Raw genomic sequence first — 13,435 nt, 5'->3', positions numbered from 1 at the left:
TCCCCGCAGCCGACAATGCCAGCCGCCCTTCCCACCGCCACCAGCCCAGCAGCACAGCCCCATGTCCTCGCAGGCCGCTGCCGCCGCCGGCCCTCTGCTCCCGGGCGCCTTGCCCCCGCTGCCAGCCCCTGCCGCTGCCCAGACGCCGACGCCGCCGGCCCAGCAGCTGACGCCCGACGCCTTTGCCATCGTGGAGCGGGCGCAGCAGATGGTAGAGATGCTCTCCGAGGAGAACCACGTGCTGCGGCAGGAGCTGGAGGGGTACTATGAGAAGGCAGACAAGCTGCAGAAGGTACGTGGAGACATGGGGATCGGGCCTGGGCAGGGTAACCGTCTTGGTTCTTCTACGTTTGGGTCCCCCAAGCTGTTCTTCATAGTCACGTCACTGCGATGGGGATGCACTAGTGGCCATCTCTAACCATTGCCTCTCTGTGGTGGTCTCCCAGAAGTTTAATCCTGTGCCCCATGGCCTGTGGGCTCCCCTGACTTTAGGGCAAAATGGGGTGGCCCATCACATGTCTCTCAGTTGGGAACTTGCCCCTTGCATGATTCTGTGCTGGCCTCACCGGAGCTTTCCCTGGAAGTATCCCATGGGCAGTCCGCTCCCGGTGCAGCTAGGTCCTGCATCATCTGCACAGGCGGTAGTGCTGCGGGCGAGAAGCATTTGAAGAGCATGGCCACATCTTCCTGAGTGGTCTTGTCCACCACAATACGCTCGTGTGGCACTTCACGCTCTTTGGAAGTGTAACAGCCATCAGTGGGGCTGCCTGTTATTCGGAAATGCATTAACTTCGTTGTCTCAGAGGCTTTCAGTGACTGCTCTATGGGTTTCTAAGAGCTGGTGTTAGACATCCACTTTTGAACATGTTGGTTCAAAAAGCACTGCCCTTACCTGAAAGAACAGTTTGGTAAAGATTTTGCTCAAAAACCCTTTTGCAAAGAGAACCTGCACCCTCTTTTCTGTTTGCAAGCTGGCATTTTCAGTGGAGAAGGGTGATGTCTTGCGCATTGCCTGGGGTGAGAAGATGAAGAGTTAAGTCAAATGAAGTAGAAGGTGCTTAAAAGTGACAGCTCACTGAAGGCAAAGCAGAGATGCTCCCCAGATCTGCTGGCATTGGGTCCCAAGGGCCCAGGCCAAATGAGTTATTTAGGATCCTACACTGCTATTTCATTTATGTCTTCCCACTGCTTATACATAAATGGTCTTAGGCTGCAGGTCTTTTCTGTCTGAATTTAGGAGTCTAAATAGGACCTCAATTTTTTCTGTGCTGTGTGGGATGAGGTTCTTGGAGACACCCTTCACAGGAGAAGAGGCAGTTCTGAGGACCATGTCCCAGCCTCAGCTTTGGGAAAAATCTGTGACCATCTGTTCAAACAGGTTAGAAAAAAAGACCTGTTATTTTGCAGCTGCTATCATCTTTTCAGCCTCCTCCTCTGCAACCGGATGAGTTGAGTTTATTCACTGAATTTCCTAAACTTAGTTGAGAAATTTTTGCAACAACATTAACTATTCGTGAAGAGGTCTGTGAAGATTTTAACACTGACTTCCCTGTGGCCTTCGTGGGCAAAAAGAAATATTCCAGCTATTAATTTTACAAAAGCTGTGTTGTTCAGTAAAAGGTATTTGAGTGCGATGCCCTAAAAATATTCTGATTTCCTTTTACACTCTTGGAAACAGCTCTTTCTTTATCTTGGATGCCCCGCAAGTCGATTGCATCAGACACCAACAGAAAGGTATTCAAGCACGGGCTGAAGTCTCACTTCAGTCAACAGAGCGTGAACTTGATTCCCATTGACTTTGGGGGAATATAAGTGGAGTATTAAAGTGAAACACATGCTCAAGTGCATTCTTTCTTCAGGAAAATGTCCTGAACCAAAGCCTTAATACACAGTATCCCTCCCATGCTGTTTTTTTCTGTTTGAACACAAGGACAGGGCAGGTCCTCCTGTTCCTACAGTATCAGCTGAACATCACCTCTGAAAAAGTTAGAGTGAGTGAAATTACATACTTTGGGTGTGAAAACTTTTCCCTCTTGTTGGAGGTGGCAGGGTCACCAGGAGTACTTCTTGTTTGTCTGTGTGTAACTATTTTATTCTAGGTAGGCCCACCCTCCCATCACTTTTATTCATTACAAAACAGAAGAAATTAGAGAAAATCGGCTTGACACAGAGGGCTCCCTGGGCATTTGTACAAACAGCTCAGCCCTGAGGGTTGTCAAATTCTCAGTTGTGTCTGAACAGACTTTTTGCAGAGAGGTACCAGGTGGTGATTAATCCCTGTGCTGTTTGACGAGTTGTCTGGTTTTCTTACCTAAAAAGAGTTGGGGGGGAAGAGGGGTTGTGCACATTTAATTTTGAGCTTTTTTTGCAAAAGCAAAGCATTATTTTCTCTTTTCTTTTGCTGTTGTTTCTTTTGTTGGGCGGTTTTACCTTGCTGAAGTTTAATTGCCAGGCTGGGCTGGCTCTTCCCCATGCTGTGTATGTGGGCTGTTTGAGTGGGTTGGCTCTAGAAGCTACCAGGCAGAGAAGAGGCTGAACAGTTTTTTCCCCTCCATAGAAGAAGGGGAAGGAAATCCCAGAGCTGCTGAGAAACACCGACACAATTTATGGCTGTTCTTCTGCTCTCCTTTAATTTTGTTCAGTGCTGATGGAGGTTCTTTCTTTTCCTGCAGCAAGTCTTTGCCTCTGGGGCTGCAGGAGACTTGCATGGTGATGTGTTTTAGAAAATAATGGCAGATAATGGGCAGAGCAAAGCCCTTGCAGAAACCAGCAGCATTGGGCAGGACTGTCAGGCTGTCGAAACTCCCTGCCATGTTGGCAAATCTGCTTTGCCATGGTAGGAGCTCTCTGGAGCAGGCATCTTCTCCTGCAGATAGCAGCTCACCTGGAATAGGGGAGGTGCGGGAACCAGCGGGTGTCAGGGCACCCAACTGAGCATGGTGTCTGGTTGGGATCATGTAGTTAAGGATTCAGGAAGGTGCTTTAAAAACTATTTTTGCTAAGCCAAACCTTCCTTTCAAGGAGAGAGAAGCTCAATCTGCTTAAATGGTCAAGGAGAGCAATGCGAGGTAGCTTGAATATAGACTCTAACTACTTAGAGGAAGAGCAAACTTTTGCTAGCGGAGCTGACACTGATCTAAAGAAAAAGCTGTAACAGAATCAAGTAGCTGAAACTATGCTGTTATTGGAGTAACTGATTGACATGTCAATTTGATTCTGGAAAATTCAGATGAAACAAATTTTTGATTGTAGGTTATAGTCATAGAATAGAATAGACTATTTCAGTTGGAAGGGACCTACGATAATCATCTAGTCCAACTGCCTGACCACTTCAGGGCTGACCAAGTCAAAGCATGTTGTTAAGGGCATTGTCCAAATGCCTCTTAAACACTGACAGGCTTGGGGCATCCACCACCTCTCTAGTAAGCCTGTTCCAGTGTTTGACCACCCTCTCGGTAAAGAAATACTTCCTAATGTCCAGTCTAAACCTCCCCTGGTGCAGCTTTGAACTGTTCCCACTCGTCCTGTCACTGGATCCCAGGGAGAAGAGCTCAGCACCTCCCTCTCCACTTCCCCTCCTCAGGAAGCTGCAGAGAGCTATGAGGTTGCCCCTCAGTCTCCTTCTCTCCAAACTAGACAAACCCAAAGTCCTCAGCTGCTCCTCATAGGACATTTCTTCCAGCCCTTTCACCAGGTTTGTTGCCTTCCTCTGGATGCATTCAAGGACCTGAACGTCCTTCTTAAATTGTGGGGCCTAGAACTGCACACAGTACTCGAGGTGATTTTTTCAAAAAAGTTCAGACTTTTTGATGAGGCTTTGTACAAGTTTGCGTTGCCATGCATATGAGGAAAAATAAAACTCATTGACTTTTTTTGGAACCAGAGTAAGGTTCAGTCTGAATTTCAAACAGGTTTGGATTTATGCAGTGGTCCTCTGAGCGTGCTGTCTTCATGGTGGGAACATGCTTGGTTTCTGGCCATACATCAGCAGGGTGGGGAATAAGGACCTGCTTTTCTAGATGTGGTTAGGGAAAATGTAACGGGGCTTCCTGGAGCTCCTGCTTTAAAAAAAACAAAATGGAAAGACAGAATAATCTGACTAACTGCACTTGTAGTTCACCCAAGAAGGAGTGTCATAGCATGGCATATGGCTGGTTCAGCAGGTCATCCTCTTCTTGGAGCTGTGGAGAATTGTCAGCTGAGAACTAATCTACATATGGTACCTTTTAATGTCATGCATGTAGGGGAGCATCTTGTGTGTGTGTGAAATACCTGCAAGTGTTATATCACCACCAGTCTGAGACAGGTGATGTGATATCCAGCAAGGTACTAATCCAAAGCTGCTGGTGTTATGGGGGCACACTGTGGGCTTTGCACATTGCCACTTGTTTCAGCTTTTGTACCTGAGTGAGCTGAAAGCAGAAATTGGGGAAGGTAGATGGATTTCCCTAACACAGCTCTGCCAGGCTTTCCTCTGTGCTTGGTTTGGAGGTCCTGAGTGCCCATGGGCCGTACCCAGGCAGAGTGGCCCTGGCGTCGTGGGAAGCGCAGGTCCAGGCTGCTGGAGCCTGGCTGCAGGTTCCTATGCCGACAGCAGGGTGACAGCTCCAGCATCCCTGGAGCTTTAATTTTGCAAGTGCTGCAGCTGGCAAATTACACCTAAAGCTTAACGAGCCCTGGAGAGGGACTTAGTTACCTCCAAGCAAGTGGAGGTGGGCTCACACCCTGGCTTCACAAATCATGAATCTGTCCCACCAGCGATTCAAGAGGCTAAAAAAGTGCCAGATTTAGAAAGGTATGTAGGAGGCTATATATATCTCGTGGTTTTCCAGCCTGTGCACATTATCAAGCTTTTCTCCACAAACACAAAGGCCAGGCATGCAGGAGCAGATTCCCACATCGGTGTTGATCATTCCTGCAGCAATGATTTTAGCAAAGCTGTAACACTTAACACAACATTAGATTATTAAAAGACTTGGGTGGATTGACCTAAACAGCAAGACTCTGCCCAGGTCTATCCTCCTGTCAGTCTTTTGGGCTCAGGTCTTAAGATGAAAGTTCACTGCTAAAGGCTTCTCCTGCATGCCCTGCCTGCAGTTTTCCAGATTTCAAGGAGATGAAGTTAAGAAGATTGAAAACCCCAAACAATTGGTTTGGTCTGTTAGAGAGAGTTTCTTCTTGTATAGAGCAGTCTTCAGTCAAGGATGGAAAGGAGTGGACCACAATAGTCTAAAACTGATGTGAGGTCAGAGCTGAGCCTAAAACACTTCTGGTGGCACGCAGACCTCAGAGCTAAGTTTTGGATCAGGGATCTGGCAGAATAATAAATCTTGCCTCCTACAACCCTTTCTAGGAAAGAATAGAGCCCACACAACTACACTGTTTCCTTTGTTTCTCCTCTTTTATGGCATTAAAGCAGCCACCTTGGTCGTAGAGCGAAGACAACTGAGCAGTTACCTCAAGTCCAGCCCACCCCAAGCTTTTTTGGGAGCTGCCAGCAGGGTGTCATGGGGTGTTATGGCATGGCGAGCTGACCCACAGGGCGTTTGCAGGATTCCCCACTGCAGGAACTTCCAGCACCACCAGGGCTTCACGCCATCCTCCACTGGGGAGACTGGTTATTGTAGAGCTGGTAGCTGGCGCGACACTTGGCATGAGCATCACCCTGACCCCTGTGCCCCATCGAAACACACTGGGCAAACACTGGGACGGGACACATTCCTGTCAGGCTCTAACAGGACCTCTCTCTCCTTTCAGTTTGAAATAGAAATTCAGAGGATTTCAGAAGCTTATGAGGGCTTGGTCAAGACCACCACTAAGAGGGAGTCTCTGGACAAAGCGATGAGAAACAAACTTGAAGGAGAAATTAGGAGACTTCATGACTTCAACAGGGATCTCCGTGGTACGTTATACCTGCTTGTGTGGATTTTTTTTCCCCTGGTTGACATGGTGTTTCACTTCTTACAAGCTCCAGAGCAGCAGCCTTTAGAGGAGTAGCTTCACACATGTTTTAGATAAATGTCTTGAGAAATCAGGCCCTGCTTATTGACATAAGACAAAACTGCTGTCACCCCCCTGGTGGCAAGGAAACCTTCTGGCAAAATACAAGAGTCAACTTTGGAAGGTGTCTTTGTGTTTAGCACTTGCAAATAATTGATTTGCCAGCAAGACCAGCTCTAACAAGCTGAAGAGCAAGTTGCAATATAGAGTAATGCTCTACAACCCGTAAATCTCAAAGTTCAGTGCCTTCATGAACCAGTAGCAAGTATCAAAGGTATCTCTTTTTTGTATTAAAAACATGAAATTGAGGGTATATCCTTTAGAGAAAGCAAGTGGAGCATATGTTAGGTAGCTATTACCTGTTCAGGTTCCTGATGGGGGTACTTTGGTACTTCCTGATGCAGTGAGATGCCTTCTGCAAGCTGGCTTATGCTTTTTGCAATGGTGCAAGGAGGGTTGCATGGTCTTTTTGGAGGAGGGAGGCACCTGAAGGCAGGACCTTCCCAGGGGAAGCTGTCTTTGGCTGCAGAAAACTGCTCCTTTCCCAGGGCATCCCCAAGGATTGGTGTCACTGGGCTGAGGGCTGCCTTCTCCCAGGGTTGCTTTCTTCCAGGGCATTTCACTGCACCAGGGGCAGCACTCCACTGCAGGAAGGCACCCATCCCCTTCAAAGCTGGGCAATTCAGATTGTAAATCCCTTGTCCATTTTGGACAGTGTGAGAGATGAACTGCCTGGGCATGTCAGCCATGAATGGCAGAGGCTTTTCCCCCAGTTTCTGTAAATCTGAATGACACCGCTTCATGGAAGAGGTCAAAGGCCTCATCTTTCATGTATGTGTCAGCCTCCATTTTAATGTCCTGCTTCAGAGAGTCTATTTATACTGCTCTGCTGGCATGCATCTTATTTTCTTGGTTGGTCTACAATTTTATATACATATATTTATACTTAAAGTATTTCCTGTTTTTTGCAGAACGTCTGGAGACAGCCAATAGACAGCTAGCCAGCAGAGACTTCGATGGGCATGAGGATAAGTCAACAGAGGGCCTTTATGTCACTCAGAGTGAGTACTGTGCTAATCTGTTTTGAAAGTGCATATATATATGTGCACGCATATATATGTGCTGGAGTAGAGGTGAATACTTTGCTATTAATTGTTATTGTCCTTGTGGCTTGGTTTTACTCAGCTAATTCGTCACATACTCTTATTTAAGCTGCAGACCGGATTGTTTAGGCTGCTTTTTTTTCTCTCAGAGCACCAAAACCAGGCAGTGGGAGTTAATGGTAACACAATTTAGCTTATTTTTGATAAATATTTGTCTGAAATTGTGAAGTGTTGTTTGCGGGGATCATCTCTGGAGATGCATGGTTTTTAGAGAAGCCAGATTCTTCTCTTGGCTGGGATAAGCCCAGAGCAACCTCTGCTGACTTGTTGTCAGTGACAGGGGTTGACTAACAGGAGGTAGAGCAGAGCTGGACCCTCCTTTTCACAAAGAACGGAAGAGACAAAGATTTTACGACTTCTACCACTACAAAAAACATCCATTCCTGTCAAGTTTTAGGCTCCCGTAATGACTGACCACAGTGCTGCAGCATTTCCCTGCCATGTACTGATGGACCTGTGTGACCAGCCAAACCAAAACGCAAACAGCTGGATGCTGCATGACAGCATGTGGCTTCTCATGTATCCTGAGCATCTTCAGCATGCTTCAAAAAGGGCTTGACCATCTGGGAGCTGTGCAGTACCTTGTGGGCTTAAATCCCATTGAAACTAAATGCTGTGTACAACTGATCCTTCTGTTTTATTTATTGCACCAAGAGCTTCCTCGGAAGATGAGCTGCAACTGCAAATCCTTAGGTGGAGAACTGGCCACCACCATTAGCAGTGCAGAGTTTGTTATCACTCAGTGTGCCTCACTGCCAGCCCTGCAATGTCCACCAGCTGCTCCAAATGCAGGAGAGCCTTCTCCTAGCTCCCACCACCAGCGATGAAGCCAGCACAATTTCACTGATAATTGTGCATGCATGCACAAACCAGAAGAGAATCTAATGATGTTTTCCATTATTGTGTTAGCTTTGCCATATTAGCAGATGCCACAAGGGCATGTAGATACTGCTGCGAATCCAAGGGGATGATCTGTTAAGAAAATAGCATTGCTATGTAAGTCTTGTCATCCTTGGGAAGAATTCAAATGGTGTAAGTTGCACAGTGCAAATTGCAGACTGGGGTCTGCTGTCTTCTTATAGAGACAGCCTGGCAGTGTTCCCATATATATTGATAGCTACAAGGGGAAGTTCAATCCCCAGGATGGACTCAATTTGAGTCACTTTCCAGTGGATAAACACGCTCTGTGCTTCTACTGATAAATATCTAGCAATAAAACTTTGCGCTGTGCACTCAGCATATTACTGCTATCAATTCACAGCTTACGAACAAATATAGCTTTTCGGATCCTATCACGTAAGACAGGCTGGATGCTTGGAGTGTCTTCTGGCTAGGCCAGAGAGTTAAATGTTACTAATGCAATGCAGAGTGCTTCCAAGAATAGAAAAATGGGCACATGTAAAGCAGGTCCTCTTCAGTCATGTTCTTTGGGCTGCTGGGGCACGCACAGTAATGACCTCGGTATCAGGATATCAGCCTAAAACACCCCTCTGAGAGCCCATAAAAGGTTTTGCATGGAAATCATCTGTTGCTGACTGCATTTATACACTGATGTTTGTGAATCTTCCCGAGGGGCATAACATGACTGGGGTTGCACCCCACTGCCAACCTGGGGGTTTTGCAAACACGGTCTGTACCTTCCTCACATCTTTTAATGGGATGCTCAGGCAGAAAACTGAGAATAGAAGGGGTGCAGCTTGTTTTAGCTGCTGTGTGTACACTTTTCTACTGAGACTGAAATAGTCATTTTCAGAAGAGAAAAAATGGTGCCTACATGCACTCCCATCAGCTGTTGCAATTTTGTTGTGAAACTTGTGTTTGTTTTTTTTTCCTAAAGGTGGTAGCTTACTAAGTCAGATTAGTAAATGCAAATCTTAGTTTTCATTAGGAAAGCAAAAGCAGATTTCTAGTCCCTATGTTTATGGGAAACAGCCTGAAAATATGGCCCTTAACATCCACGATCTAAGTTATATAAAAAGACTCCAACATCAGCAGGTTAAAAATTATCATTTTTAAGCCATTTCTCATGATGAGATGAACAAGGAAAGATAAAACTCTTGAGGTTTTTTTAATGCTCGTCCTTGGTAATACTGCAAATGCAGAATTAATACTGTGGTAAAAGTCCAGTAATAGGAAAAACTCTCTGAAAAAGAAGTCTGGCAAGGCAGGATGTGCAGGGATCATTTCTCAGTTCCTCGCAGAGCTCTCCATTAGCAGTGCAACAGTGCAGAGCGGTCATACGCTCTGAGATGGAGACTGGAAGTGACAAAAACTCTTATTCTTTGTAATAATAATAGGCAAAGCCAGGCTGCATGCCTCAAAGTATTAAGTGCTAGGCATTTGTGCCTAAGAAAAATGCTCCTGTTGTATCGGGGGTAAGGGAGAACCCACAGCCTATTACTTTCATGATAATAATGTGATGTTTTGTCAGTGAAAAAGGTTCATTTAAGGAAAGACATGAAGCAGCGACTGATGAAGGCCTATGGACCGATACAGGCAAGAGAAGAGCCAGGCAGGAGGAAGCTGAGAGGCGCTGTGGAAAGGGAGAGGCAGGAAGACCGAGGATAGCTTCAAGGGCATAGGGCAGGGAGAAAGCTTATGATAGAGCATATCGCAGGAAAAAATTGTTTTGGTAGAGTCTGAGAATATTGTGTGTTTTTCTGGGCTTTCTGGACTTAGAGACACTCTGTCAGAGCAGAGGCTCCTCCAAGGGTCTGTTTTTTCAGGTGTCTGAGGCAGGTCGGGGTCTGTGCCCGTCCACGTAGCTCTGCACCCTTAGTGGGGATGTGTAGACAGTTTTGGCAGTGTGTTGGTAGAGCCTCATGCTTCGTGGGAGTGTGCAGTGGATGTGCCACATGATTACACATATATCTCTGTCCCAAATACCCCAGGTAAAGAAATATTCCCACCGAATTAATCCAGCCAAAGAAAATGCCCACAATAGATGTTTTTGAGAGTGGGATTGGCAGACTAAGAGCCATTCCTTATTAAGATAGGAAATAATCAGGGGAGAGGCAGAAGTTTCAGGGGTGAGTGAAAGGGAGCTCCTTACTCTCTTGCTTCACAGCCATGAGCTGCACACAGGGAGGTGGGGAAACTGCTGCCCCCATGTACCCGGAGCCAAGGGCACCTGCTCAGGGAGCAGTATCCTGAAGAAACGGCGTCAAATAGAAAAATGAGTCTGTTTTGCTTGACTTCCCCCAGCCCTCCAAAGGGAAGGGGTGTGGGAAATCTGATTTTGGTTTTCAACACGTGAAGGTCAAATTCTCCTCTGACTTGTACTTCACAACACACAAATGGAAATGCCCAAGATGTAAATCAGACCAAGTTTAAGCTGTCCGCTTCGAAGGGTAAGGAAAGCGATCACAAGTTTCAATGGAGATTTGGTGACTTCCTCTGACAACAGAGCACCGACTCTTTCTGCATCCGTGCTTAGGTCTGTGACCACGAACAACCCCGTACCCTGAAGCATAGAATCATGGAATGGTTTGGGTTCGAAGGGACCTTAAAGATCATCTAGTTGCAACCCCCCTGCCGTGTGCAGGGACACCTTCCACTAGACCAGGTTGCTCAAAGCCCCATCCAACCTGGCCTTGAACACTGCCAGGGATGGGGCATCACAACCTCTCTGGGCAACCTGTGCCAGTGCCTCACCGCCCTCACAGTGAAGAGCTTCTTTCTTACATCTAATCTAAATCTACCCTCTTTCAGTTTAAAGCCATTACCCCTGGTCCTATCACTACATGCCCTTGTAAAAAGTCCCTCTCTGGCCTTCTTTTAGGCACCCTTTAGGTACTGGAAGGCTGCTATAAGGTCTCCCTGGAGTCTTTCATTCTCCAGGCTGAACAACCCCAACTCTCTCAGCCTGTCTTCATAGGAGAGGTGCAGTTGTTAAGTACATTACAATTGATCATAATTATTAATTCCAGCGCAGAATCCCTGGTAATCACCATGTAAGAAAATGAACTCAGGGACTCAAGCACAGCCTCCTGCAGCTTCTCAGCCTTTTCTTGGTGCTGGCGTGGCCCAAACTCCAGAGAGCTGTGGGGAGCGTGCTGTTTGTGAGCAAAAATGCAGGAGGAGAAGATTGCAATGAGCTCTCTTGGCATTTGTATCTTCTTTCTTTTTTTGTTCTCACGGAGACCTGCCAGTGGGAATGGAAAGAAATGCTTCATTTCCCAGTTCTGCGTTGCTGCTCCAGGCCTGCCTTGGCACAGCCTAGTCAGTGTGAAACCACAGCTGCAGGGGCCTGCAGTGAGGCTTGGGCAGAGGGACGGATGGACAGATGAACGGACGGTGGCTTTGCTGCTCCTCTGGAGGGAAACGTCAATGTCTGGACCTGGCAGCCTGGCCCTGTTTAATGTGCAAATAATTTAGTAAAGCTGTGGAAAACCTCCTCCTGGCTGGCTACATGGAGTGAATGGGCTCTATTTATTAATTTATTCTGCTTATTCCTATAGGGTGGGAACCAGCTGCTGAAAGGTCTTTGGAACAGGCAACAAGGTCCTGTCCTCATTTCAGATTCCTTCTGCGGGTCACTCCAGGCAGAGTGGCGGGGCATGAGGGGCCCATCTTGCTCTTCAGCCTCTGCCTCACCGCCCCGGCACCCTTTTGGGAAGGTCAGGCTACTGGAGTTGGCCAAGTCCTGGCTTGAGCTGGATGAGCAGAAGAGGCGACTCTGGTACCCCATCCCGGTGAATCAGCTGGTCCGAGGGTGACCAGCAGCAGCAGCTGTGACATACAGCCATGCCCACGGACGGTGGATGGCAGAGGTCCTCCACACACTTGCCATGTCAGGAGTTGCAAGACTGACGAGAGGCTAAATAAGTCCCGCAGGTTTCACTCAAGAAAGGCACGGTCACTGGAGAGCATCTGTGGAATTAGCAGCTGTGAGCGAAGAGCCACCTTGGGAAATGCAAACCTGTGCAAGAGAAATTGTTGGAAATGCCACAAGGGATGTGGTATGGGAGCCAGTCTTGTTTTCATCAAGTCTCCTGCAGGCAAATTAGGCTCTCGCTGCCATAATTTGATGTATTTTCTTCTGCCAGCAGTGGTAATTCTGTAGGAACAAGGAGTGTCTTTAAAGTATGTCTGTGTTACCACTCTGCAATATCACAGCAAGGAGAAAAGCAGCTTGAGATGTATTGAGATAGTCATTAAATTGGTCAAATAAGTTGATACTTAGCTATAATGTGTGAAAAGCTGGGGGTCACTTCTGAGTTTAGAAAAGAGGTGGCACAGATTGAGTATATCTTTCTGTCTAATGTTTCTGCTTCACAGCAGGGTCAAGACTGGTCTACTCTTGGTGTACCTACCCAGCTTGACAACTCAGAAAGCCTATTTGTGAAACACTGAAGCAGGCTCTTTGCTTTATCTCCTCTTCTACCCAGCGAGAGTATAGGTGTAATGTCCTCAGTGTGTTGAGGTGCAACAGTCAGAGGCAGTGGGTGGAAAGCTGTAAGATTACAACTGTAAACTGCAGTAGAGAAGCCTTTTGGGAACTGTTCAGTAATGGGGTGTGGCAGTCTGTTAGGTAAAAAGCACGTGCCCGGGCAGAAGGCGCATGCAAAGGTAGCACAGTAAACCAGTATTTTTAGACTTTAAGGATACCTTGTATGTACTTGAAGAGAATTTAAGGTATGTTCAACAAAGTCCTTCTTTACTAAAAATTAATGCAATATAAGAAAGAACTTACGAAATGTGTCTCCAGCATTTAGCAGGGAAAAGCTGACATGGAGGAGTGTTGAGAGCTGTTAAGTAATTTTTTCTTGCCAGGTTTCTAGTGGGTTCAGCGGTTATTTTGTGTACAGCATAATCTTGTCCTCCTTTGGGGAGGGGGTAGAAAACATAATGCAGCAGGGTAAGCTGAATGCTTCGAGTTCCCCGGATGAAAGTTAGAAGTGAAAGTCCCAAGCCCTATTTTTCTATGTGCTGTCCTCACGTGTAACATGAAACATGGGTTTCAAATCTGGAGCAGAGCAATTGTGGTCCCAGTGTGAGATGATGGAGTGCCACAGGGCTGAAATAGCATTCATCTTCCAGCTTCCTCACCCACTAATGAAATTAGCTGCTTGATAATTTGCCCAGATTTACACTTTTGTACAACAGATATTAATGTTCTTTCTGGTCAATCTGACTGAAGTAAACGGATTTGCGTTGAAGGAAGAGGTCTGCATGTCCAGTATAAAATTCCTTGCCGACGTGGGAAGATTAAGGCCACGTCATACTGAGACAGCTTGTAGTGGCGGTCGGTGGCATGGTGTGCGCAGCAC

At 46.7% G+C, this 13,435-nt stretch overlaps 1 protein-coding gene across 4 annotated transcripts in view; it reads left to right on the top strand.

Moving 5' to 3' along the window:
• Positions 1-13,435, top strand: part of AMOTL1 (angiomotin like 1) — a 74,711-nt gene that overhangs the window by 40,701 nt on the left and 20,575 nt on the right. For all 4 annotated transcript variants that reach the window (XM_069808363.1, XM_069808364.1, XM_069808365.1 and 1 more), the window contains 3 exons: positions 10-292; positions 5,758-5,902; positions 6,972-7,061. In XM_069808363.1, coding sequence (XP_069664464.1) covers positions 10-292; positions 5,758-5,902; positions 6,972-7,061 — 518 coding nt within the window. The remainder of the gene's footprint in view (positions 1-9; positions 293-5,757; positions 5,903-6,971; positions 7,062-13,435) is intronic.

This window comes from Haliaeetus albicilla, chromosome 20 (genome assembly GCF_947461875.1).
Source record: "Haliaeetus albicilla chromosome 20, bHalAlb1.1, whole genome shotgun sequence".
Lineage (NCBI taxonomy): Eukaryota > Metazoa > Chordata > Aves > Accipitriformes > Accipitridae > Haliaeetus > Haliaeetus albicilla.
This window is presented reverse-complemented; position numbering and strand designations above follow the sequence as displayed.